The following is a 25142-nucleotide window of genomic DNA, read 5'->3' on the forward strand; positions in this document are numbered from 1 at the left end:
CGGAACGATACCATTAGCTTGAATCTGGTAATTACATTTCTCAAACCCTCGCTGGTTTACAGAGCCATATTCTCCAATATTACAATTCATTCACAAAATTTGATACATCAACTAGTGCAAATTGGGTGAGACAAGCAGATTGAACAGGGCCGTGCAACTGAAGTCAAATTTGAAACTCATGGACGAATGTAACTGAAATACATACCCATAATCGACCTCTATCTACCTGGTTTTGAATGGCCATTTCGCGTGTTGAACAGATGGGAACACAGAAAATAAAACAAAAGAGCCACTGCCGGGCATTCAGCTAATCCCCATACTCATCCACAATCCATTGGCAGAATCCCTCCCACGACTCCTGCCAACGCTTTATCCTTTCAGCACGGATACCACTGCCATTGATGCCAAGTTCAATATCCTGAAGCCACTCGTCCTCAGTCTGGTCTTCATATATGCCCCAGCGAATACTGTTCTCTGCCAGTGATCCTAGCCCAGCCAGCCCGAGGTTCTCCCAACCTTGCAGTGCCGACCAAAAGTCATGAGACATTCCCGAGGTGCCTTGGCCTAGGAGAGCGGGATCATCGTTGCTAAGTGATGCTGGGACACCACGAGCTAGCAGCGCGGGAAGGGGATGCGCCAGAACCGTTGCCGTCAATCTCAGAACTTCATTTGAAATCGGACACGATTCAATAAGTATTTTCCTTTCCTTGACTAGATCAATCAGATCAGGATGTTTGTATAGCGAGAAAGCGTGCCCGATGCGTCGAGTCCTGAGCAAGATGGCGTCGTAGAGATTCTCATCTGTGCCATCGCCATCCCCTAGACACTCTCCCGCATGGAAAAAGAAGGGTATCTCCAGCTTCTCCTCGATGCATTTTTGCCGGAACCATATCAACTCCGGGGTCAAGTCTTTGAGAGTGCGCCCCATATCTTCCTGGCCCACGAGATCGAAGCCGGCGATTAAATGCGGGTGTGCCTTTTTGGCAAGAATGCAATTTTGCATGTCTTACCAGCAGGAGAGGAGTTAGTCAACGGCCTACACCCAGAGAATTTACAGGCTTAAACGTACTTTGGATTATAGGTTCCGTGCCCATGGACCGTATCCCCGTCCAGATGATACGCCCCCCCCAAAAATTCTCACCCAGCTTCGTTGCCTTGAACTTCTCCATCTCCTCTCCGATGGCCCGGACCATCTCGCTGAAATCTCCGCAGGGAGCATCCTCATGTTCACGCCAATATGGCTCTGTAAATGCATCTCTAAATTCCACCCACTGGACCCCATCTTTCGCGATCGTCTCAAGTAACTTCTGGATAAAAGCGCGTAGAATGGGCTCATAATACGTAATCGAGCCCAGAGTGACAAACGCAGACGTAAACTTCCGCCAGATCGCGTCTACACCAAGATGGTGCTCTATAGAGTCTTTTGCGACAATTGACGTCCGATCCTTCAGCCACGAGATAAAACCCTTCCGACCACCATCTGGGAAACTATCCGCAGCAGCATTGGCATCGATCAGCGCACCAGGTTCATATCCGGATTTCCAGACCGATGCAGAGACTTTCGACACGGCGCTCGAGTAAGTAAACCGCACCGCAGCCGTGCGGCGATTACTCTCAGAGTGCAGCGGTACCGTCGAGTAGAAATACATTCCCGGCGTCGCCAGCGTTTTCTCATAGAGCCAGCCAAGATCCACCATTGCTGACATGTGGCAATGAAGAAGGGCGCCCTTGGGCATTCTGCACGCGATTTTCCATAGCTTCGTGGACTCCATGCGCCTCTTGGCCAACAAGAACATCATTCCGGGATACAGTTCTTCTTCACCACCCTCATCATTGCATGTTTGGCATGTTTGGCGCCAGATCGAATTCTGTTCTTCGCTCCGGATGCGACGAACAATATCGCAGGCCTTCTGGGCTGTTGGTGAGAGGGAACGGCGGAAGTCGGCATCTGCAGCGTTGTAAATTTCAAATGTTAGATTATCGGGTAGGATACTGTGCGATATCTTTTGCAAATCGGCAGAATCTGCGCATGAATTTTATTTTATGGGGTAATTTGTAGTAGTAGCTAACCGCTGCGGTTTCCTCTCTCCTGTGAGATCAGTGCCTGGCGGCTCTGGAGATGATTTGAGACACCGGAGCTGACATCGTCGGGGATGCATGTTGGGATGCTATTGCTCCCCATTGCCAAATGATGGACAATGCAAATTAAAGCCGGGTATCTGTGGAGTTTCTGTGGAGCAAATATTGATCAAAGGCAACTCTCAATATCAACCCTTTTCCCTACGAGGCAGAACTATTCTGTTCCAAGAATGAGACCAGTGGGTGAGAGCGCAAACGGCTGCGGAGAAATAATGAAGAGCATAGGGTCCTCCCCCGTTCTGTGGATATCTCCGCGTAGATGTTCGGCTGTAAGCTCGAGGTCAGAGAATGACAGCTCCTCTATCAACGTTCCGTCAGCTCCATTGGTGCCTGGATAGACATCAGCACGGCGATTAAAACGTGTTTCCATTTTGGCTGTTGTTGGGGCGGGCCAGTTTCAGAGCTTAGCCTGCTCTTTGGCGCGAACGGAGAGGGGCTGATGCTAGTCCTGGTGCATGTAGTCGTCTCCATTACGGAGTATTCAGTTCTTATTTCTCACGGCCGAAGAGAATTACCCCTAGTTACTACATTCGCATTCGCTTTTAGTCAAAAGAAATCCCAAGGACCATAATTCGACAGAGTTAAGCTGAAGGCTATTCCATATTAGCATTCAAAAAGCCGCTGGCGTCATATCAGATTTTGCCTCCATGCCTGCAAGCCGTGCTTTCGATTAACTTCCCATCGATGGCTGGCGCTAGAGAAAACCACATTTTGTTGCACACCAGGGTTTATTTAGTCTTTGATCTACAAGCCATTGCCTGTGGAAAGTAGCTTTGACAGAAGCTCCGATTGACGTCCAGGTTCCAAGATTACCAACAATGCCAGCAATTCTATAAAGTCAATACCCAAAACATAACCATATGACCTCACTGGCCCAAAGAACTCAAAAAAATAGGGAGAAGAAGGGGAAGGGAGGCGAAATGGGAGGGAAGGTGAAATCGAACGTTTAAAAGACTCACACCACCCATCAGCGTGCGTGAGGGGGTTGAAGAATGAATCACCAACACAACATAATCAGTGACATTTTGATACCAAAAAAGAAAAGAAAAAATATCCTTAGCAATACAATCCCGATCATGTCCGGAATTAGAGATACGTGGAATACAGGTCGCCGCACAGAGCAGCAAGAATGGCAGAGCAACCCGCCGCGGTCTAGCGGAGACACAGAAGGTGGCATGCAGGGCATGCAGGGCATGCATGGCTCCCAAGGAATTGGCCAGAGCGAATTGGGCCCATCTAATATCTACGGCACCCAGTCAACTCAGGGTTACGGTGCTGGTGAGGAGCAGCAGTATGGCCAACACAAAATGGGCCGCAGCAGCCAGCCGATGTCCTCTGGAATGGGACAAGGCCAGGAGGGAATCCACAACTTGGGAGCACAGGGCATGGGCAGTGAGCGTATAGGGAACCAGGGAATAGGAAGCGAGGGAATGCGGTCCGAAAACTGGCAGGATCAGCCTGGTGAAAGCCTGGGAAGAAAACGTGGCTCGCAGTCCTCAGAGGCTTCCGACATAAGCTCAGCATCCCAGGAGTCCCATGACGATAAGTCAGGTAAGCTTCCTTGTTTTGAGGTTAGAATGTTCTAGTTTGAGGAGTTAAACAACTCTGCTGACAGGAAGTAGGTGGCAGTGGCCTTTTGCAAAAAGCCAAGGATAAGTTGTCTGGGGTCCGCTAAAGGGGATTTATTGGATATGTTGGAAAATAAAAAGCATTCGCAAATTGGATACTGGTGGCGATATTGTTCGATATTTGTTTGTTCCTGATCATGTCAATAAAACGAGAAACAGGGTGATCTATATTTTCACACCTCCAAAAAAAGATAATAATAATAATGAAAAAAAAAAAAGGCCGGTGATGGCTAAAAAGTTGGCTCACATGTTCAATTCCAAATGGGAAAAATTCAAATTCAAATTCAAAAAAAATCTTTGCGTTGGACCGTTTCAATGTAATCATATTGCTGGATTGATTTTAGACAAATAGAATGTATACTGCAGTCGTTGGCTGTAGAAAATGTCTATTTACATATATAATATACACGCCGAAAAATATTATGGTGTGTATTTATTCATTTGACCATTCCGGCTTCCGCTTTTCAGCGAATGCGGTCATTCCTGCAATGTGCTCATTAGAATCCGAAACAGACATACAATTGGAACTGGGGAGTCAAGGGCATGTGTTCATACCGATTTTCTGATCCTTACTGCCGAAAAGTCCGTGGAATAAACGTCTTTCATACTCCACGCCTTCCTTCAGGGATAGTTCTTGGCTCTTGTTGACGACCTCCTTTGCAGCAACGACTGCGACACGGCTGTAGCCCGCAATGACGCTAGCGGTCTCGACTGCTGCTTCAACCAATTCATCCTGACCTCCGTCGATGACCCGGGCAGCCAGACCCCACTCCCCAGCTTCTTTCCCACTGAAGTTCTTTCCGGTCAGGATGAGCTCCATAGCTTTGCTCTTTCCAATTGCTCTTGTGAGGCGCTGGGAGCCACCAGCACCAGGGATAGTTCCAAGTTTGATCTCTGGTTGCCCGAACGTTGCTTTAGAGGTGCAGTATAGGATATCGCACATCATTGCAAGCTCGCATCCGCCGCCAAGCGCATATCCAGACACAGCCGCGATAACAGGGGTACGGATCGTATTTGCGAGATGTGACCAGGGGGCAATGAAGTTGTTCGAATATGCAGACGCGAAAGTGAGGGGTGCCATCTCTTTGATATCGGCGCCAGCTATAATCTGTCAACACTGTGTGTTCGATTGATATTCCTCAAGTGGGATGAATTACCCGCGAAAGCCTTTTCACTGCCAGTAAGGACTATGGCACCAATGTCCTTGTCCTCATCATATTTCGTAAGGGCATCGTTCAATTCACGAAAAAGCGGGCTGGAAAGAGCGTTAAGAGCTTTTGGTCTGTTCAAAGTGACTACGTGATGTTTTGTCAGCGTGGTTATGTCAATGCGGGAATTCCACAATAAAATAAAACCACTTCAAGTTCCATTGTCCTGTGAGTACATACTGAGGCCAACTCCTGGTTTCGGGGTGGAGACGAGGATATGTTCGTAGGCTGGAGAAGCTGTGGAGTAAAGCCGGCTGTTCCTCAAACATGAGGTCAAAGGCGTTGCAACCACGCGCGCAACAAGCCGCTCACATTGTCTAACAAACATCTTAGATAGCCAGACTGGTAGCAACAGCACTAATTGGATAGCAATTAGATAATAATTGAGATGCCCGCGCTGCCTTGCCTCCCCTTTGCTGTGGTTGTGATGGTTGTTGATTCGAACTTATCTCACAACAGCCGGAGTTCGATGATGGTTTTGCCGAGGCCAACCGACAGGTCTAATCACGTGAATAACATTAGATAAAATACGCTAACCCTAATCAGAAACATTGTTACTAAGCCAATTGTGGCTTGAAAATCTTCAGCCACGTTTTGTTTCCGACCAGATATCAAATCGTGACTGACAGAGAGCCAAGTTCTACCTCTGGCGCGCAATTCCTGTGAACTGACGTGGTCTGCGTCAGATATCCCTTTCGCCGTGGATTTGTGGGAATATTGCTGATTTATTCGTTTGTTCATTTTGCGCCATGGATGCCGTTGAGCCTGACCAGACGCCTTTTGCGGCAGTGACGACGCATACCTCAAAGCTGGCTCGGGTATGTGGTTTTCCATGCTATATAGCATCAACGCAGTCTGTTGTAACAGATTGTGGATTTGGGGCCTTTAAATTTATCTACCCAATTCTTTTCTTTACCAGCGAAGATGGCTGATGCTGATGTTTTGTGTGATTTAGAAATACCAAGCCTATCTTGATGCCGCAACCCCTTACACTACATACCGATGGATAGGCACTGGCCTTCTGCTTGTTGTCTTCTTCTTGAGAATTGTTATGGCACAGGGCTGGTATATCGGTACTTCCTCCCCCGCCGATTGCACAGGACCTATCTTTACTGAAACCCATCGTTAAATTGAAAACTAATCCATTGACCGGCAGTCGCCTACACCCTGGGAATCTATCTTCTCAACCTCTTTCTTGCCTTTCTACAACCCAAGTTCGATCCATCTCTCACGCAGGATGAGGGCCTAGAGGATGGCGAAAGCTCTCTCCCAACCAAACAGGACGACGAGTTCCGCCCTTTCATTCGAAGACTCCCTGAGTTCAAATTTTGGCATTCGGCCACCCGGGCGATCTTCATCGCATTCCTCTGCTCCTGGTCGGAGATCTTCAATATCCCCGTCTTCTGGCCTGTCTTGGTGGTCTACTGGTTGCTGCTATTTGGCCTCACGAGTATGTTCTAAATCAACTAGCCTCAATTTCATTCTCGATAACCCCGTACATACATATGTCAAGTACCTGGATATTGATATTCTATATTAGTGCGACGACAAATACAACACATGATTAAATACCGCTACGTCCCCTTCACGTTCGGCAAAGCGAAATATGGCCGTAGCTAAAGACAGACATAATCCATGCCTGTTTCTTGCTCCTTACGACTTACTATCCCCGCGTCCAACCGTTCGCCTTCTTTTCTATGTTCTTCTTCTGCGTCGTACAATCTATTATTACTCGCCAGCATATGCAAATAAACAATAAATATAATAACTGAAATTGAAAATGAAACGGAAGGCCACATGGCGCATGGCGCATGGCATGGCAATATTTATATATTGTGTGCTGTCTAACTTCCTTTCAACCGCATTCAATTCCCTATTCCCATGCTCTTCTGTGTATAAATAGGATTTAGAGACGGTGGTTGTTCTAAGCATTTGTTCCACTCTCAAAATGAACAGCGATGGCCCTTTTCAAGTGGGCGTTTTTTTTTTTTTTTTCTTCCGTGAAGATATTCCAAAATGATTCAGCCGTTCGTCGCTTTTCCTCGATGGAGCACACGACTAGAACCAACAACTGGAGCATTTTCTGACTTTTCTTTATTTCTATTTTCTTATTTTATTCCTACTTATTATATTATCACAATTGTCGTTTTTACCCAGCTGGGTGTATCATGATGAGACAAATAGGCATTCCTGCGACAAAAGGATCAATGAGTTAAGTGTATTTTGCTTTTATTTCTTAACTTACATAGTAAAAGAACGCAAATTCCCCTTTGACGAATCATTTGATTTACTCTTTGATAGAAAATGGCTTCAAACCATTGAAATAGAACCAATGAGATGTAAATACAGATACACATACAGATACAGATACAGATACAGATACAGATACAGGAATATAATTATTCAAAAAGGGTATCTCTCCTTGAAACAACTGCATATTGGTGTTTCAAAGGCCTGGAAGGGCTGTAACATAGGAATCCTTCATAAATCCCTAGAAACCCGGGACAAATTTGACCAAAAACTGTGCCAGCCTCACTGAGTATTCATGAGATTTGATAAAGTAGATGTTGAATAATATATGGATACTAGGTGAATATTTATGATGAAAACAACACAGCAGACAGACGGAAAGCCCTTATAGAGAACTTTCAATGTCTATCTGATACATCTCGCCTATCACATCATTAATACCTGCGATGCATTCGAGTTCACAGTCCCACTGTTGGTCTGTGTCGCACCACTGTCTGCGCCGAACGATGGAATCGACGACGACAAACAATTGTCCAGGAATGTCGATGTCCATTTCGGGATCGCTTAGATCTTGCACGGATCTGCACCTCTCTGCTAAGGCTCTCACCATGCAATGGCAGTGGCTTCGGGCTTGATCTATCCAGTTGGCTGCTGCCATCGCCAAGCCGCTTGACAGCTCTAGTTAACTAACTCTTCAGCCCTCCAGAGTGACGCCATAGGAGTGCTTTGCGATGGCTCTGCTCGTATTGTGGAGCTCTAACAAAGTTATATATTTGCTGTGTTCCAGCACTCCCAAATACGCAGCTGCCTCAGAATACATTAATTATTGTATTTTTCATTGGGGTTGTCCATCCGCCTGGCAATTGGCATTGATCCGGTGGTTGTTCCTTATCCTTCTCGGGCAACAATGGAGAAAGGCGGGAAGCAGGTGATATTCCGCGTCAAAAATCCGCCAGCACAACCAAGGGCGTCACGGAAACAGTCGTCGCTCGTTTGCGAAGGCCAATCGGTTGATCCAGTGTACCATCCACGACAGGCACATCGCAAATCCCGAACTGGTTGTGTAAACTGCAAGCAACGGCTGATAAAGGTAACAGTGTCCATTTATCTGGAGTGGCTTCTACATATTTCTAACGAAATGATGGATTAGTGTGATGAGATAAAGCCATGCTGCCGGAGATGTGAGATTTATGGAGTAGATTGCTCTTACTCATCTCCAAAATCATCACCCAAGATGCGGCCATCGGCGATGTCTGGATATACTCCCTCACCTGACGGACACTGTCAAAATATGGCAGCAAGCGATTTGGCTTGTCATCTAGAGCGTCTTTTGTGTCACACCGATAATGGCTTTGTATCGGGGTCATTCCGTGCACAGGCATACAAGTGTCTATATCTTTTTATCAACGGACTTTCCGGAAGAGTCCCCGCGACTCCAACCTTCGCCGCAGTTATCAAGGGGGATATGATTCGGCTGGCGTTGCAGATGTGTCAAAATTTTTGTCCAGATGTTGAGTCAATGCCAGGAAAAACGGATATTAATGCCAATACCTACTCAACCTAGACACCGTACCTTATGCACGCTATATTAGGAATCTCCAACGCGTATTTAGCAAGGGCCTTGCCGAGTTCTGCATGCTACAGAGTTCGAGAAACTCGCCATCTCATAGATGCACTTCGTCTTTATCAGCAGGAGCTGAAGTCCCAGATCACCAAGGACAACATGGACGGAATAATGTCGACGTGCATGTTATTATCGGATGTCCCTCTATTGGAAGTGGAAAACTCACCCTCCGACTCATTCGTATTCTCCTCTGACCCTTCAGCCCTAAACTGGCTTCTAATGCAATCCGGCCTCTCATGCCTACTTCTGTACACTCAACCATACCTTTCAGAAAGCATCTGGTTCGTACCCTTCATGGAATCATATAACGAATATCTGAAAACCAGGGACCGCCGCACCGGCCGGGAAGGACTCCACGCTGAACTTGCTCAGTTATGCGAAATAAAAGACGACAGCAATGACGAGAACAACACGTACCATGAAGCCCTACGAAGCCTCATGCCGATTCTGGACATGGAAACTAATCGCACCAACTTTGTGACCATGGCTTCATATATGGGTAACCTGAAGCCCAAGTTCACCGCATTAATTGGGAACAGGGAACCTAGAGCGCTTCTTATCTTAGCGTTCTGGTTGGGCAAAATGTGCGAAGATCCGTCCTGCTGGGTTTATGCGAGAATGCATATGGAATGTCTGGCTATCTGCATGTATCTTGAGAGCAATTCGGATCCCCGAGTAGTTGGTCTTTTGGAATACCCGGTGTCTCGGTGCGGTTACGCGTTAAAGCACAACTGAGAGGACAGTTTCCTTCGGCTGGGAGATATGGAATATGCTGTAGGCAAAATGCGTTTTGAAATGTTTCAAGAGGGGCTTTTGTTTACCCCCTTTACCAAAAGCATTTACCCCGTGAAATTAAGCCGCGATAAAATAGCCTGCAAATATCTTGTAGGGAAATGGCATCGCCCTTCCCTTCCCTTACCAACCCCACCCTCTCCCCAGGCCCCATCCACTCGCCTAGAAATATCACTTTCATTCATAGAGATTAGATCATTAGGAATATGAAATCCAAAATAGGCCTTCGGAAGAGCAAAACCTGTAAAACTCCTCCTTAATTCTTAAGTCTACGGATTGCTCTAACTTTAACTACACTCGATAAATGTATTGTACAGTGTATAAATATGTCTGGGCCAATTTGTAATAGTTACGAAAGGAAACGAACTCTCTCATCAGCCTATCCCAACTAGATAAAAAATTAAAATGTCTGATTGACCGTACTAGGCCCACATCCCCTTGAACTTCGTGTTGAACTCTGCCTGTAATAGCTTGAATCCTTTCAGCACATTGATGATCCCACCACGATCCATTCCGTCCCATGGAGCCGCGGGTTCATCATCGTCCCAAAAATCGCTCGCTGCGGGAGCACCGTCATCTTCATCACCACCACTTTCCTCCACACCGTCATATTCCCAGCTGCTCACCACCTTCTTCTTCTTCTTCTTGATTGTTTTTGCAGAAGTCATTAGGGCTGGGGTGGAACGAGCAGTTGTTGTTTGCGGCATATGCCGGCTCAAAACTCCTCCCGCGCTTCCAAGTTCCATGCCACCAAATCCATCGTGCATTGCTCCCACATCCACTTCTTCCTCATGCATGTCCCCGGTTCCCATGACCTCCGCTATATCCGCCTCCGTGCCCGGCGCCAGCTTCAGGAAGTTTTCAAAACTCGTCACAATCGTTGCAAGGACTAGGGAAAAGTCATTCAACAAGTACCAAATGTCGCTATTTCGAATTCCATTGTCCCTTTCAATCGCGTTAACATTGCTGTGCTTGAAGAAATCGTATAAGTGCGCGTTAGCGGTTCCCTATCCTCCTCGGGATAGAGTCCCCGAGTACGGAACAACAGCCTTTTCGAGCCAGACGCCGCTGCGAACTGTTGTCGTAGAGATCAAAAATGTTACTCCACTCGTCTCCATGTCCTGATAGAGCATAAAATGCCGACGTATACTTCGAGGGTGATTGACCAGTAGTCTATCTCAACTTAACCTCGATATCCCCACCACATTTCATTCCCGTGAGCGGTAGCTCACAGTCTGGCTCTGTAATATGCTGATCCACAAACGTCTTGACATAGGTGCTGTATGTCTGAAATATCTCCCGATTACTGCGACGTAGCACCTTAGCCGCTTTGCCAGGCATGGGTGGAAGGACAATAACCGAAGTCGACCTTTTGAATGCGGTTTTCTGATTTTCCAGGGCAGAGAGTCGCGTCCGAGAAGGTGAGACAATACCAGCATCAGCGTAAGGAGTTTCTGTTCGGTGCGGGTGTCAAGATCTCTAGATAAACCATGGAAGTAGCCATCCTTCAACAGCGCGTGGAAGGCGAAACTAGAGTTCTCCACAAAATAGAGATGGGAGACGCATCCTGCAAAGTATAAAGGCGCGCCGTCTGGTTCTAAAAGGTGATTGCGGCGTAGGAATTCGATAGAGAACCGTAGATGATGCAATACATGTTCTCGCGCCTCTCCTCCACCAAGGTAGATGTGTGGGCATGAGATAAGGGAGTTGACCATCCTCACCGCATTAGGCGCCTGCTTCGATTCATGCAACAATGCGAAAAGGCGAAGTGCCAGGCTAGTCGTGATGGGAAAATGGCCGTGTAGATCTGGAAGTCTTGAACTAAGTAAGCGGCAGATTTTCGAGTAGGGAAGACCCTGAAAGACAACGTTTCCAAGTACATCAAAGCCTCGACGGCCAGCACGGCCAGCAGCCTGACGGAAGTTGAGCGCGGTGAGGTAGATAGAGTCGCCGGAGAACACAACAGTCCTGCAAGGCATGTTAATACCAAGCCCAAGTGTGCCAGTGGCAATAACAACCCGTAAATACCCCTTTCGGACGAGTATTTCACACACTTGGCGGTACTTACGGTTCATGCCAGCGCGATGAACACCGATGCCACGTCGTAAGGCAGCGATCAGCCGTTCCGGGACAAAGCGTCTCCTCAGTTCCTGAGCGTGTACCTCAAATTCGGATGGCGTGAGCTTTTTGACGTCGGTAAGATGAAAGCCCTCCAATGGGGCTTCAGGATCGAAAGATTCAAAGACACTGGCTTCCGCAGTTGCCTCTTCCCACATGCGATCCTCTCGAGATATTTGGTCATTGCCCTTCTTGCCCTTCTTCACATCAACCGGAGCCGCCTTCTTGGCCCGTTTGTCTTTGGATATTTTCCAAGACTCAAACGTAGTAACTTTAGCTTTCCAAGCTGAGTTCGATGCTTTCCATTTTTCTTCTGCTTCCTCAAATTCACTAAACACTATATCTCACAGAGCGCCTCGCAGGCACCTCGGTCATAATTGAAGAAGAGCGCTGGAAGGGCGCCTTGTTCGTGGAGCGAGCAGATGAGCGGAACTGTCGTGTCTAAGAAGTTGTTACGGACGAAGGTTGGTGAAAATTCAGGCTGTCTGGACTTGCCAGACGAAATCTGAATATCGGGTCGTTGGGCACTTTTCACGGAAAATTCAAGCGCTTTTAGGACTAAATCAAAAGGCGACTTTGGATCCATGATCTAGGTCTTCAAGAGCGGTTTGAGTCGAGCCTTCCAATTGATAATGTCGACTTTGCGAATAACGCTTGGTAGGGCAACGGAAGGGTCAAGCGATTCGTCACAGGAAAGCCTGCTGTTTGGTATCTCGCCATAGCCTTCCAAAGTAGCCAACAATCGCGTGCCTCGAAAGTCAGATCATCTGGCATTCCCCTTGAACGGTCAACAATGGACTCTACTGGGTGTATGTATATATGCCATGCCAAACGCATTGTCGAGACCCGTGGGGGCGAAAGGTACGGAGTCTGGGAAGCCATTGAAGTGAAATTTTGTTGGTGGGTTGTAAACAAATTTCCGCAAATCAGAATAGCGATGGCGATGTTCTATCGTAGTGAGGTCGGTCCCATTCTCCATCTGGGTCATGCGGAGCCAATTGCTGAACTCCTGTGGGTTTCCAACTGTAGCAGATAAAGCTATAACAGGACAGGGGGCAAGGAGCAACAATTGCTCCCATACAACACCATCATTCACTTGGCCGATGCAGTGTATTTCGTCGAACATTATGCGCTTGACTCGGGGTACTATGAGTTCGCATTCGCTGGCGCAAGGAGCATAATCTGTAGAATATGTGGACCCCTAACTAGAATTTGACAGCCGGTAGGGTTGTTGATGCGGTAATCGCGGGTATGGATGGCTCATACAGAGATTCCACCGTGCTTGAAGGACTTCGAAAATCGAGCTTGGATTTCGGCAGCGACCTGATTAACAAGAGCCTTTGTTAGAGAAACATACACCAATACACTGTTGTAGTCTTCTCCAAGAATTTTTTTCATCGCGTAAAATCTGTTGCACGGCGTAGTGTTAAACACTGCAAACTTGGGATATTATGAAGTAACAGCGAAGAAAAGCTCTTACGCGGCAAAACCCAAGAAATAAACGTCTTTCCTGCGGAAGTAGGTGCAACCACGAACAAGCTTCTGTTCGCATCAATCTCGTCAAGAACCTCCCGCTGCCACTTGTCAGGCTCAAAATCATGGACAAGGGGTTCGCGGGCAGAATACATATTCCGATCAAAGAAAGGAGCAGCATGGCTGAGCTGGAATTCGGTAGGAGACAATCCGATATCCAGAACTCCATTTTTAGCATCTTCTAGAAGAGGAAATCTCACAGCTGCTTGCGATAGCTTCAGACTGAATTGAACTCCAAGCTCCACCTGTGGCAACCGAAGGGCTTTGACAGTTTCTGTAACGTATTCCGCAATGTCGGGGTCCCTTCCTTGATCTTAGAAATACGACAAACCATATCCCAAATAAACGCCGCAATATGGAGTGACCAGTTTCGCACTTTTGTTTCCTTTTAATCATCGACGAAAATGTGAAGGGGAGATCTGGAGAAGTGTCAACTTACCCAAGATTAATATTTCAGATGTAATGCTGACTCCACACAGTCGCTTCACCCATATAATGAGAGACTCGAACTTTAAAACCACTAACGAATTGGAAAGATTCTGTGAAAACCCTAAGTTCAAAAAATAAAAAATATTCTACCATCAAGTAAATCAGCTAAATCGCAATATGTTGTGTTGTTGCCCACAAATTCTTTCCAATAACCAGATCTGAGAACTTGGTAGGCGAATGTAATAAATTTTGAGAAGAAAATACCACCCCGGTTTGACTTGGGGCTGACTGCGCGATCGGAAAGACGAAACTCATGCAGAGTGGCAGTGTGTATTAGTATTGCCTCCGATTCCGCGACACTGTGTCCTTCTAGGACACCGTATTTGTACATCAGGGTCAGCGTCATGACGACGACAAGGTCACGCTGGGTCAGGTCCTAACAATCGGATTTCTTCAAGATGTTCTGGAATTCTTTCAAGTCCTGCGGGTCTCTTGCTCCCTTTTTTGATTCAGGGATAACTACCACTCGTGTTTAAATCCAATTTGGCGAGTTCCTTGGCGACGACCTCTTTAGCATCAGTATCGTCCAAACTGCTAGAGTCAGACTCTGATTCCGCATCAGACCTTCCGTCTTCTTCATAAACCCCGCTAGTAATCCCAGTTTGTTCATCATCAGCGGTGGACATGTATGGGGACGCCTTTCGAGCCCCTGTTGCGCTGCCTGTAACAATTATCGCCATTACCTGTTCCCCGATCCATATCAGTTCTCTCATATCTAGGTAATTGGTGAGAATAGGAGCAAAGGGAAATTAAACGCACCTTGGTATCCCGACATTCCAGACCATTGAGGAGGGCAATACTATAACCTAGACAAACGAACCAGTTTATCATTGACCGAAAACCAATAGCATGACTGGTAAGATTGATCGAAACTGCTGATGGAACCTCTTAAGAACTGTAATCACTCGCCTGGCCATCTTCGTCTTTGGGGCTGGCACTGTATTCAACTCCCGGCTCAATATTGACAAAAGCACCGTCATGACACATGATAAAATACGCTTTAGAGGCAGTCAAGAAGCTCTTAAAATCGCTGGCGTAATAAGAATCAAAAACCCTAACCTTTGTAGGAGAAGTTCGACCGTCCATATTACTCGAGAAATGCTGGATAATAGATTCTCGGGCCAGAAGGTACCTGGAATGCAGGTCACCCTGGGTATTAGGTGGGATGCATAGCTCTGCATTGTCCTCAAAAAAGACGAGATGGAAAGTGGATTTCCGCTGCGCAGAAAATTCTCGATCATATAGGTGGCATGTAGCAGCTGGAAGCCAGGGTTAACAACTCATCACCTGCGTAATCTCCCACCAGGTCGACACTTCGGGATTTCAAACCCGCATACCTAAAGGTTATATATTAGATCGAATATTGTCTCTTTTTATTGTAGAGAGGGGTATGTTCACCAATGTAAAACAGTCTCTGTCTTTCCCATATTCAGACACAGCTAGAGCAAGGTAGAGCCTGGAAAGATAATAAAAAAACGATTTTAGATCTTAACTTATCATAAGCGGTTGGAAGACCTGCAAGGCGTTCAAGGAAGGTTTCTGTAGGGAAACAACTCATAAAAACAAGCAAATGGGGCGATCAAGTCCCTCTGCTGGGGTAATAGAAAGCCAGGACAGAAAAACTTATAGAAAAGCAAGAACAGCTATCCCACAAAGTAAGTGGTAATATGGATTATTTCTATCTTTGTATCCTTTCCAGGCCCAGGGACGTAATGCCCTCTATGGCACTGGATGGTTCAAGCAGGAGGCCTCGCTGCAGAAGACACGCCTGGCACTGCAGACACTGCCAATGGTAGCAAGGAGCCTGATGAAATTGGAACGAAAAGCCCATCAAGCCATCAATAGTTGAAATCCAAGAGAGCCTTGATGATCATGGGCCTGATGTAGATAATGGCAGGAAGTGTTTTATGGCTAGTTTCAGCCTTGTTGGAGGCCTCATTTTGTTTTGTGTGGGATGCGTTGCTGGCCTTAACACCTCCATTAACACTGGGCGGATGAGCATCACCAACACACACACACCAAATGCCCCGACGCAAGGTGGATGCGCGAACCAGGATATGCATCAGCAAGGTCTGATGTCTGCATATACTATCCGTGCTCGCGCACCTACCGAACGCCGTACAGTGAGAGATATGATCTAATACTATCGCTTGGTATCTTTTGATCTCCAGTGTTAGCCGCCACGGTAGGGGAACATGCAAACGGAGCACACAGCATGAGGGGGGATTGAGGCACCCTGGTGCCGTTCTACAGCGACAAGGATTGCGGGCCGGTTACCCGACCCAGAATCTCGCATATCCTAACTGGCTGACCGGTTTGCCAATTCCTATAATTTGGATTGGGAATGCACGGGATAAATGGAATGGATGGCAAACGAGGGGTAAACGGTGCCGAGACGATGGGAACACAACGCTCAGACAGAGGACATAGACCAGGAAAATGTGCATATAGTTATTTGCCTCTAAAACTTCATGTGGATGCTTCGTTAAAGAAAAATTTCGTTGCCTGTAACTAAGGTCCATGCCGCGCTACATACAGGACCGACCACAGGGAGTGGGGAGGAGGAGAATAAAGGTGGATTGATGTGGAAAACTCGCCTTGCTACAAACCAACTATAACCACTAGTTGCGCCATGGGCCACTCAAATGGAAATAACTACTAATCGTGCCGCGCGCACCCACACCTGATGTGGGTGCGCCACACCGTAACGATAAAAACAGCGTAACGATAAAAATATCAACTTCTTCATTAATCAATTTTCAAATATTAATATATCATCACCACCATGACCAATAAGATGGATGATATTGATAAATGTATTCAGAATGCCATTGAAGTCTATAATGACAATCAAAAACAAAAAATCCTACCTCTGATGTGCAAATTCAACATTCCTTATCAACATCTTTAAATGAGAATCAATGGAAGGAAAACACACAATGCAAAGATTGCACTGAACAAGAAGCTTAGCAAGAGTCAGAAGGATGTGTTGAAAGAGTGAATAGCTCATATGAACAGAAATAATTGCCCACTGACTGCAGAGCAGATTCAAGATAACATAAATCTCATTTTCAAACATCATCATATTGATTCTTCAACCTCCCCATTTGTGATCAGCAAGATATAGATCTATTGATATATAAAAAGCTTGAATGGGTATAAAAGAGTGAAGCAGAAGGCAATGAATCTGAAAAGAATTGCTGTAGAGAATATTAACTACATCAAAGTGTGATTTGACTGTCTGAAAATCTTACTTCAAAAGTACACATTTCAAACCTGTGATATCTACAACTTTGATGAGATTGGCTTTCAAGAAAGTCAAGGATGTAGAGAATGAGTTATTACTGTTTTTAAAGATTTGAATTCAGTTATAACTTCATCATATTTTTGAAAATTGATCACTGTGATTGAGTGTATTTCAGCAGATGATGAGGTATTGAATCTCTTCATCATTATAAAATTCAAAACTCATCTTGAAGATTGATATACACAATGTCACACCCTTGGTTGTGCCAAGGCCCCGTGACGGCTCCACACGGCCCATCGCTTCCCCTCGGATAATCCCATCTATCCCATGACGTCACGCAGGTGTCCGAACCGGTTTCCAACCACCCTATGACATCATTCGGATGCAATAGAAGAGGATCCGATTGATGAGATATGAGAATCCTGTTTCTATACGGGGTCTGGATTCCTTCTGGCAGATCAATGCAGCGCCACTGCGGAGTTGCTTCGGCTACCCTCGCTCATAGAGTGAGGGGAGGATGGCTGCCCGTTGTCTATATAGAATAGCTAGATGCTGGCTCTCTATTCCAGGAGCCAGCGATTCGTCTTTTATCTTTTGACAATAAGATACCAGAGTTACCACTGTCCTCATACAATATTCTTAGTGTGCTGAGTACCTCTGGTAGTTCAGTATTTGTATAGTATTCTACGAGTTCGCGGTTCAAGCGAGATAATCAAGCCCACCCATAAGGCTTCCCATTATATACCATCCTCCTCTGTGCCGCTGCCGAGTAGCAACCGCCTCGGCGCCGTCACATTACACACAAAGCAATCTACTGAGTGAATATATGATCATGATGTCAGATACTGGCTATACCAATGATGAGATTGACTTTATTTGAATTCAGCATTTTAATAAAGTTATTAAAAAACATCAACAAAGCAATCATTGATTGCTGTTTCTTGATAATCATAAATCTCATCTCACTGAAAAATTTCTGCAATACTGCAATATCCACAAGATTATTTTATATGGATTTCCTTCACATTCAACTCATATACTACAATCACTAGATGAGGTGTCATTTCAGCAGTATAAATACTATCATTCAAAGGCAGTTAATCAAACTGCTTGATATGAATATGAGCAATATGAAAAACATCAGTTTCTACAGAATCTAGTCAATGTCTGTAAAAAGACCTTTCAACCCTTCATTATTCAAGCTGATTTTGTGAATCATAATATCATTTCTTTCAATCTGCAATTTATATTTGATAAGTTAGATTCTAAGGTCTCTGACTGCTCTAAGCTATGAATATATGAAGGAAATGACTCTTTTTCTTCTCAATCAAACTGCTCAATTACTGCCTCCTCATAACTATTCTCTTCAAAGACAATTGAGAAGCTACAATGTCATATTTGAGTAGTAAAGAAGACAATGTAAGATATGAAGAATATACTCAATTTCAAATCACTTCATCTGAGCAATTGATTGCACAAGATTTTCCAAGGCAGTCTCATACAGGCGGAACTCAATGCTATAAGAGAGTGTGAGATTGAGGATTACTACCTTGCAGTCAAACACTGTAACATCAAAAATACACATCAGCAGGTTCAAGTAAGAGGTATACTCACTGTGAGAGATGCAAATAAGAAGATCACGCAATGTAAGAAGAAGGAAGCTGAAAAACAATGTTATAAGAGAGTCAAGCATGTTGGGAAAGATTTGAAGAAAAATGCTACAGAACCAACCCAACAAGAGGTTAATGATATATATGAATGTCTAGTGAATAATACTGCTACTACAGATGATATAGATAAATTAATTATCATAGATTAGCTATGCAGTGTTGAGATATTGATTTTTGAAGTTCATATTATTCATATTTTTATCGTTACGCTGTTTTTATCGTTATGGTGTGGCGCACCCACATCAGGTGTGGGTGCGCGCGGCACGATTACCACAACAATTTTACTATACCCGCATAGATCTTCTATTGTCGATATATATGTAGTCCTTGGCATGTATAAATAAATGCGCCTCAATTGCGATCCGTGATTGATATAAAGTGGAAACTCAGTTGAGACATCAAATAATTTCTACATTGTAATGCACTTCAATGACTGATTGGAAAAGGAGTTCCAAGTTATTATAGCAGCATATATTTCAGAGATACCCAATTCAAAAGCAGAATGATGACTCGACAAGATAACTAGATAGAAAAATAATTTGTTTGTAATTTTTTTGGCCATGGAATGGAAGATGGGTCATGAAAGCCACTTTTGATATAAGTACCAAAACTATGGTTAATATCAGGGCCCCGAAAGAAAACACCAGAGTTTTCCTGCGTAACTAGTCTTGCGGCCTATCCTCTTATGTCATTATCCAAGGATGTTTAAATCCATTCATATCCAGCCAAGTACCTAGAATGGTGAAAAGAAAATAAAAGGAAAATAAAAGGGTAAAAATGAAAAAAATGGAATAAAAGTCAATTCAGCCATCATAACCGACGTTCAATATTCAAACCTGTCAACCCCAATATCCAACCGAATGACATTAAAATGTTCTTAACGCGGCTACAGGTGCGGCTGCGACTGCACCTGTAACGCCACCAAAGCTTCTGTGGATGACTCAATGGAACTTCCCAAGTCCTTATTGACGCGGTTGAACATGCCATACGTCGCCTTGCGCACTTTCTGCTCAGCATTGCACAAGTGGCCGGCCACATTCTTGACAAAGTTCGCTTGCTGGCCAGGTTGGCGACCTAGAACCTGCCAGAGGCCATTGGCTTGCACGAAATCCTCATCGGTGACGGGGAGCTGTTTCGCGAGGACAGCGCCGGCCCACTTCTCGTGCTCCTGGCTGGCTTTGACGGGCATGTAATTCATCCGGCGGAAGGTGGATGGGTAGTTAGGGTTGGCGCCGTAGTTGCCGTTGACGGCCATGGCACCGTCGCGCTGGTAAGGGTTAAACGCGCGCAGCGGGCAGTTGACGGGGATCTGCTGGTAGTTGACGCCAAGGCGGTGGCGATGGGTGTCTGAGTAGGAGAAGAGGCGGGATTGCAGGACTGGGTCTGCGGAGGGCTCGACGCCGGGGACCAGGTGTGAGGGTGAGAAGGCAGCTTGTTCCATCTCAGCGAAGTAGTTTTGTGGGTTTTTGTTCAGAACAAGGCGACCGAAGCGGCGGAGAGGTACCTCCGAATGGGGCCAGACCTTGGTCAAGTCGAAAATGTTCCAGCGGAATTTCTCGGCCTGTTGAGGGCTAAGGACCTGGACGTAACAAGTCCAGGATGGATATTCGCCGCGCTCAATGGCCCGGAAGAGATCCTCAGTGTGCCAATCTGGATTTTCAGCGGCAAGCTTAGTGGCCTCCTCGTTGGTCAAAGTCTTGCTGCCTTGGTCAGTCTTGAGGTGGATCTGAACGTAGTTGAAACCCCCGTCCGGCGTGAGCCACTTGAAAGTGTGTCCGGAGTAGCCATTCATGTGGCGGTAAGAGTACGGGGTACCACGATCACTGAACAGATGCATAACTTGGTGGATTGCTTCCTGATGGGTGGACAGATAGTCCCAAAACATGGTGGCATCCTTGAGGTTGGTCTGGGGGTTCCTCTTCTGGGTATGTATGAAGAGAGGGAACTTTGAGGGATCACGCAAGAAGAAAACTGGCGTGTTGTTGAAGACCCAGTCCCAGTTGCCCTCCTCGGTGTAGAATTTGGTAGAGAAACCCCTCGGGTCACGAGCGCTGTCGGCAGATCCCTTCTCCCCACCAACAGTGGAGAAACGGGTAACAAGCTTTGTCTTTTTTCCCACGCCCTTAAGCATGTTAATGGTGGTCTATAGTAATCGTTAGCATAGAACATGGTTTTGGGTATGTCTGCAGCGCCGCAGCTGATGGTTGCAAACAAAGGACAAGAAGAGTCTTTGACTTACGATATCGCTGATGTCGTCCAGCACCTCGAATTCACCGTACGCTCCTGCACCCTTGGCATGGACGACTCTTTCAGGGATCCGCTCGCGGTCAAAATGCGCGAGGAGATCGATTAGATGGAAATCCTGAAGGAGAAGGGGTCCATTTTCTCCAACGCGCTGGGAGGACTCGGGGTCCATAACCTATATAGGCGTACCATCAGCATTAGACGAGATCCAACGGTTCTAATTAGTGTATTTCTCGTTGATCTGCTCTCTAATGATAGCCGATCTATAGTGGGGGTAATACGACAAATTATTAAGAGCAGACGCGAAACCTACCGGACAGCCATTGGAGTCAGTGTAAGTTGGAGTATCCTTGTATCGGTACGAGTCTGTATGGCAGCATATTGGTTAGCCCCTGTCTTCGATGTCGTTGCCCGCGTTTTAGACACGTCCGTCCATGTATATATCTAGATCAAGTATCGAAGCTCGGAGATAGTGGACCATGCTAGGAATGGTGAGCACATACTGAAGGTATCGTCGGCACCCATGATGGCGATTTGAGAGTCTGGCTGGCTGGGAGATGGTACCAAGAAAGTAGATCGACCTAGTAGTCACAACGGTGGGTTGCCCCTTAGCAGTGGGAAGGGCGGGGATGTAAGATGACACTCGAGACTTGGAAGCAGAAGAGGTTTATGGGAGGAGCAATGACGGGGTCGCACTGAAGAGGGGAAAGGGGTGTCTATATATATCGCCGAGACCCCGCCATGGAATCCCCCGAGGATGAGCCACGTGGGGCCGCCCATGGATGTACTGGTACTTAAGTTGCCTTGTATTTCGGTAGACAAACGAAGTAACTCTCTGTTCCTCCCTTTGGCCGTTGAACTGTCAGGGCTTTCTACTTAGCTACCACACCGACTACAGCGATATTTGCGAGGGAGGACGGCCGCCTGTCTCTATGCTCAGTCTCTGTGCTCTGTCTCTGTGCGCTGTCTGTGCATGTTTCGAACTTTACGCGCACCGCCGGGGTGCAGCTCGTTTGCCACCTTTAAAGAATTTAGACATAAAAATAGAATGGAATACCACCTCAAGGTCCTCAATACCAATCTAGCTCTGCTTTCCTGCAAACGAGGGATGATACTTATTCGTCTATATAGAACCGCCAAACTTCCTCAACTGAGCTGCTAAGGAAATATTTCCTCTTAGCGCCAGCAGGATCGGCTTGCCATTAGTCTACATATTCTATAGATTCAATGGCTTCTTCTATATAAATGGTACTCAAAAGTGTGAGAGCTCAGAGGCTTTGATTAGAATTTAGGTGGCCTGCCTATCTTGGTTGCAGGAAGAAACATGACTCAACCATGGAATTCTAGGTCTGGGGCACTCCTTGCCAACAGAGGGTATGCCGTACGCGGCATCTGCTAGATGGATTTTTGCAACACCAGCTAATCTATCTATCTCCTTATAGAGTTAGTTCTTGAAGTCCCTTATTTTTATTTTATTTGCCATCATATTTCTTGAAAAGATTAAATAGTTTTACACTTGTGAAAAGTTCCTCGTGCAAATACATTCTCGCAGAGCAGACAATATGTATGCTGGTTTCAATGGGTTTGGCCATTTCAATCAACGCAGAATTATCATATTAGAATTCTTTATCTCTCTAGCTATATTGTGTCTTAACACAGATACTTTGATGAATATTGACATATTGTAATATGACGGTGAATGAAAGAAGCTATCACTTCATGCATGAAAATCTTGAAAAATTATATACTTCCTTCGATGGATTGGGCGGGAGCAAGCGTGTCTGTACCCGTAATCCGATTAGCGTCTCCAACCCACCCATGCATAATGGGGCATTGCTTAGCCAATAATAAGGCCTGCAATGTAATCACTCCGTCAGCAGAAAACAAGAACGCTCAAATAGTTATGCTAACTTACCTGGGTTGCTTCTTGGAAGATAGGGATTTCCACTTCCGGATTTAGTGCGAGATCCTTGCCGCTGTATCCTCGTCTTCGTCACCAGCCACCCTTGTATGACTTTTTTTTTTTGGCAAGAAGAAAGGGTCTGCTGTCTGATGCAAGCCGCTTCAACCTTATACTTATGGTGGGTGATCACTTCTTTCAGACCCGTATACGATGCCCTGACTGCAACCATGCTTGCCCTGTGTCTCGGGTGTGCATCTTGTCTCCAGCAGCTTTGCGCGACAGCCCACCAAATATACAGTATCACCAATCCTGAGTGACCAGGCTAGTGCAGTCTGAATTATGCAAATACCCAGCTAGATCACTGATGGTGATAGACAGTCGATCTCGGCATTTCCATTTACCAGCGGTAGAATAGATGGAAAGCCCTGGATCCGCGAAATACCGTCAAAATCATAAATATCTTCTCGGAGAGATTGTCACTCGACGGCTATTGTATATTCGCCGTACCGTTATAGTATAGGAGATCGTGAATCCGAAAAATCTCGGTTTTTAATGTCTGGGGCATCTTCCAGAAGCAACGCTGTATATTCCCACACGAACACTTTAACGAACATTCTTCGTTTTCCGTCTTTCGGTTACAATACTTCAAGAAATCAGTCCCACAATTTCTATATAGCTAATTTCATGCCTTATAAATAAACCTCACTTAAGGGCTTTTGGAATGATGACTGAGTATTGGGGGTTGGGTGGACTCCTTCGGATTCCGAACTCGCAGTCGGTTTCGAGATGGTTGAAAGTAATGAATGGTGAGAAGTGCGCCGTATGCAATCTGGCGAGTGTAGTAGAAGATTCCTCGTGGCTCATGGTACATGTACATTAGAATTTGCATTAAATTGAAATTCATGTAACTAGCAGCTACTCAATAGAGAAGACTTCAAACCCCAATCCACCCATCCCACCACTATCGCTTAATGAATTGCGACTTCGATTTTCCCAGGAAATACCAAAGCAACACCAGTATTTAAATCATCAACTTCGCTGAGTGAAAAAAAAAAAAAAAAAAAAAAAAAAAAAAAAAAGGAAAAAGCAAAAAGAAAAAAATTTCTTCTACCCCTATCGTGTATCACCGCGTATTTTTACACACTCATTTTACCATAGATGAGGGTGTTTGAGAGGAACAAACATTACCTACCTATGAAACTCCTAGAGCCAGGGTAGCAGTATGGAGCCAGAGATTTTCTATCTAATCGTTCCAGCTTTCCGTCCTCTTTCCTTTCGCGGAATAGCGAACGGGGTCTCTTTCCTATTTAGTAAAGGAAGTTAAGTTCATCTCAAAAACCGATTAACCTTTCGCTTTAGGGATAAGATATACTTCATCTGACATTAGAGGGAATGAACGATTCATTCCTGCGATGGCATTACTGTCACACTCCAGGAAAAGGAGGCAAACGCAAGGTTGCACTGCCACGGACTGCCAAATGGATACTCTTCCTCCGGTTTTGTTGAGATATCCATCTAGAGTAGGCTATGCAACTGAGCGTGCACGAATACAGCAACTCTTGATTTTGGATCCATGGTTGCCGTACCATTGAATTGGAATGGGAATTAGAATGATCCGAGGCGACGACTCTGTATTAGTATGTTTTAGATGGGATAATGCAAAAATTGACCCCACTCCTGATTGTGTCACTCTAAACTTAAACTCATCTCGTTCCAGCTCATCTACAGTAATACACTCTGCATACTTCCCAGATTTGGGCTTTCAACTTTGGGTGTTTGATTTCCAAATCCAGCATTACCACATTGAGAGTCTTCCCCGTTGAGAATTGGAATTACATTAAGTTTTGCCCCCGTTGGAACTTTCATCGGTTCTCCAATATCCTAGCCGAGTCTGATTTTAAGTTAAAGTTCTTAGAAACTTCCAAGGTTTAATAAATGTGATCATCTGATATCTGAACCAAACTTTTGTTTTGTGGGGGTAGAAGGTTGATGGGTTCATAGTTTGGCGTTTAATATTTTTCCAGGAATGACTAATTGAGGGCTACCAGTTGAAAGTTAGGCGATGTTTATCTGTTAATCTTCATGCAACTGCCTGGCAGAGAGCCGATACACTGCTGAAGTCTGCAATTGCTCAACCTGCTTATTCTGGCAGATTTGAATGTGGCAGCTCTGGGGACAGAATGTGGGGAAGCTGTCATTGAAATAAGCTTGTTGCACTGCCGACTCGGCATGTCTTGGCATGTCTTGGCATGTCGGCTAAAATTCTTCAAATGCTTGTTCAAAGCTTGATGTCAGCC

General features: G+C 45.6%; 10 protein-coding genes across 10 annotated transcripts; 3 read left to right on the forward strand and 7 right to left on the reverse strand.

Moving 5' to 3' along the window:
• Nucleotides 1–307: 307 nt before the first annotated feature.
• Nucleotides 308–2182, reverse strand: HCAG_08056 (conserved hypothetical protein; the record flags this gene model as incomplete). Its single annotated transcript, XM_001536897.1, has 3 exons — nt 308–1005; nt 1070–2023; nt 2071–2182. 3 exons carry the CDS (start codon nt 2180–2182, stop codon nt 308–310), a joined length of 1764 nt encoding a protein of 587 aa, XP_001536947.1.
• A 949-nt stretch (nt 2183–3131) lies between these two features.
• HCAG_08057 (predicted protein) lies at nt 3132–3814 on the forward strand (the record flags this gene model as incomplete). The annotated part of the gene is made up of 2 exons (XM_001536898.1): nt 3132–3690; nt 3762–3814. 2 exons carry the CDS (start codon nt 3132–3134, stop codon nt 3812–3814), a joined length of 612 nt encoding a protein of 203 aa, XP_001536948.1.
• Nucleotides 3815–4200: 386 nt separating this feature from the next.
• On the reverse strand, nt 4201–5303 carry HCAG_08058 (enoyl-CoA hydratase, mitochondrial precursor; the record flags this gene model as incomplete). Its single annotated transcript, XM_001536899.1, has 4 exons — nt 4201–4250; nt 4323–4868; nt 4925–5062; nt 5156–5303. 4 exons carry the CDS (start codon nt 5301–5303, stop codon nt 4201–4203), a joined length of 882 nt encoding a protein of 293 aa, XP_001536949.1.
• A 421-nt stretch (nt 5304–5724) lies between these two features.
• Nucleotides 5725–6595, forward strand: HCAG_08059 (protein rer1; the record flags this gene model as incomplete). Its single annotated transcript, XM_001536900.1, has 4 exons — nt 5725–5793; nt 5931–6048; nt 6132–6425; nt 6516–6595. 4 exons carry the CDS (start codon nt 5725–5727, stop codon nt 6593–6595), a joined length of 561 nt encoding a protein of 186 aa, XP_001536950.1.
• A 1537-nt stretch (nt 6596–8132) lies between these two features.
• Nucleotides 8133–9807, forward strand: HCAG_08060 (predicted protein; the record flags this gene model as incomplete). The annotated part of the gene is made up of 3 exons (XM_001536901.1): nt 8133–8315; nt 8790–9556; nt 9789–9807. 3 exons carry the CDS (start codon nt 8133–8135, stop codon nt 9805–9807), a joined length of 969 nt encoding a protein of 322 aa, XP_001536951.1.
• Nucleotides 9808–10063: 256 nt separating this feature from the next.
• On the reverse strand, nt 10064–12345 carry HCAG_08061 (predicted protein; the record flags this gene model as incomplete). The annotated part of the gene is made up of 3 exons (XM_001536902.1): nt 10064–10612; nt 10874–11997; nt 12108–12345. 3 exons carry the CDS (start codon nt 12343–12345, stop codon nt 10064–10066), a joined length of 1911 nt encoding a protein of 636 aa, XP_001536952.1.
• A 619-nt stretch (nt 12346–12964) lies between these two features.
• HCAG_08062 (predicted protein) lies at nt 12965–14556 on the reverse strand (the record flags this gene model as incomplete). The annotated part of the gene is made up of 7 exons (XM_001536903.1): nt 12965–13082; nt 13117–13167; nt 13296–13566; nt 13732–13842; nt 13986–14090; nt 14245–14442; nt 14541–14556. 7 exons carry the CDS (start codon nt 14554–14556, stop codon nt 12965–12967), a joined length of 870 nt encoding a protein of 289 aa, XP_001536953.1.
• A 3795-nt stretch (nt 14557–18351) lies between these two features.
• Nucleotides 18352–18721, reverse strand: HCAG_08063 (predicted protein; the record flags this gene model as incomplete). The annotated part of the gene is made up of 3 exons (XM_001536904.1): nt 18352–18412; nt 18531–18591; nt 18643–18721. 3 exons carry the CDS (start codon nt 18719–18721, stop codon nt 18352–18354), a joined length of 201 nt encoding a protein of 66 aa, XP_001536954.1.
• An 863-nt stretch (nt 18722–19584) lies between these two features.
• Nucleotides 19585–21467, reverse strand: HCAG_08064 (catalase B; the record flags this gene model as incomplete). Its single annotated transcript, XM_001536905.1, has 4 exons — nt 19585–20841; nt 20938–21117; nt 21256–21308; nt 21446–21467. The coding sequence occupies 4 exons, from the start codon at nt 21465–21467 to the stop codon at nt 19585–19587; spliced, it is 1512 nt and encodes a 503-aa protein (XP_001536955.1).
• A 1312-nt stretch (nt 21468–22779) lies between these two features.
• On the reverse strand, nt 22780–23074 carry HCAG_08065 (predicted protein; the record flags this gene model as incomplete). The annotated part of the gene is made up of 2 exons (XM_001536906.1): nt 22780–22796; nt 22858–23074. The coding sequence occupies 2 exons, from the start codon at nt 23072–23074 to the stop codon at nt 22780–22782; spliced, it is 234 nt and encodes a 77-aa protein (XP_001536956.1).
• Between the last annotated feature and the right edge of the window lie 2068 nt (nt 23075–25142).

The sequence above is a fragment of the Histoplasma capsulatum genome, genomic scaffold, assembly GCF_000149585.1.
Source record: "Histoplasma capsulatum NAm1 scaffold_10 genomic scaffold, whole genome shotgun sequence".
NCBI classification, from domain to species: domain Eukaryota; kingdom Fungi; phylum Ascomycota; class Eurotiomycetes; order Onygenales; family Ajellomycetaceae; genus Histoplasma; species Histoplasma mississippiense.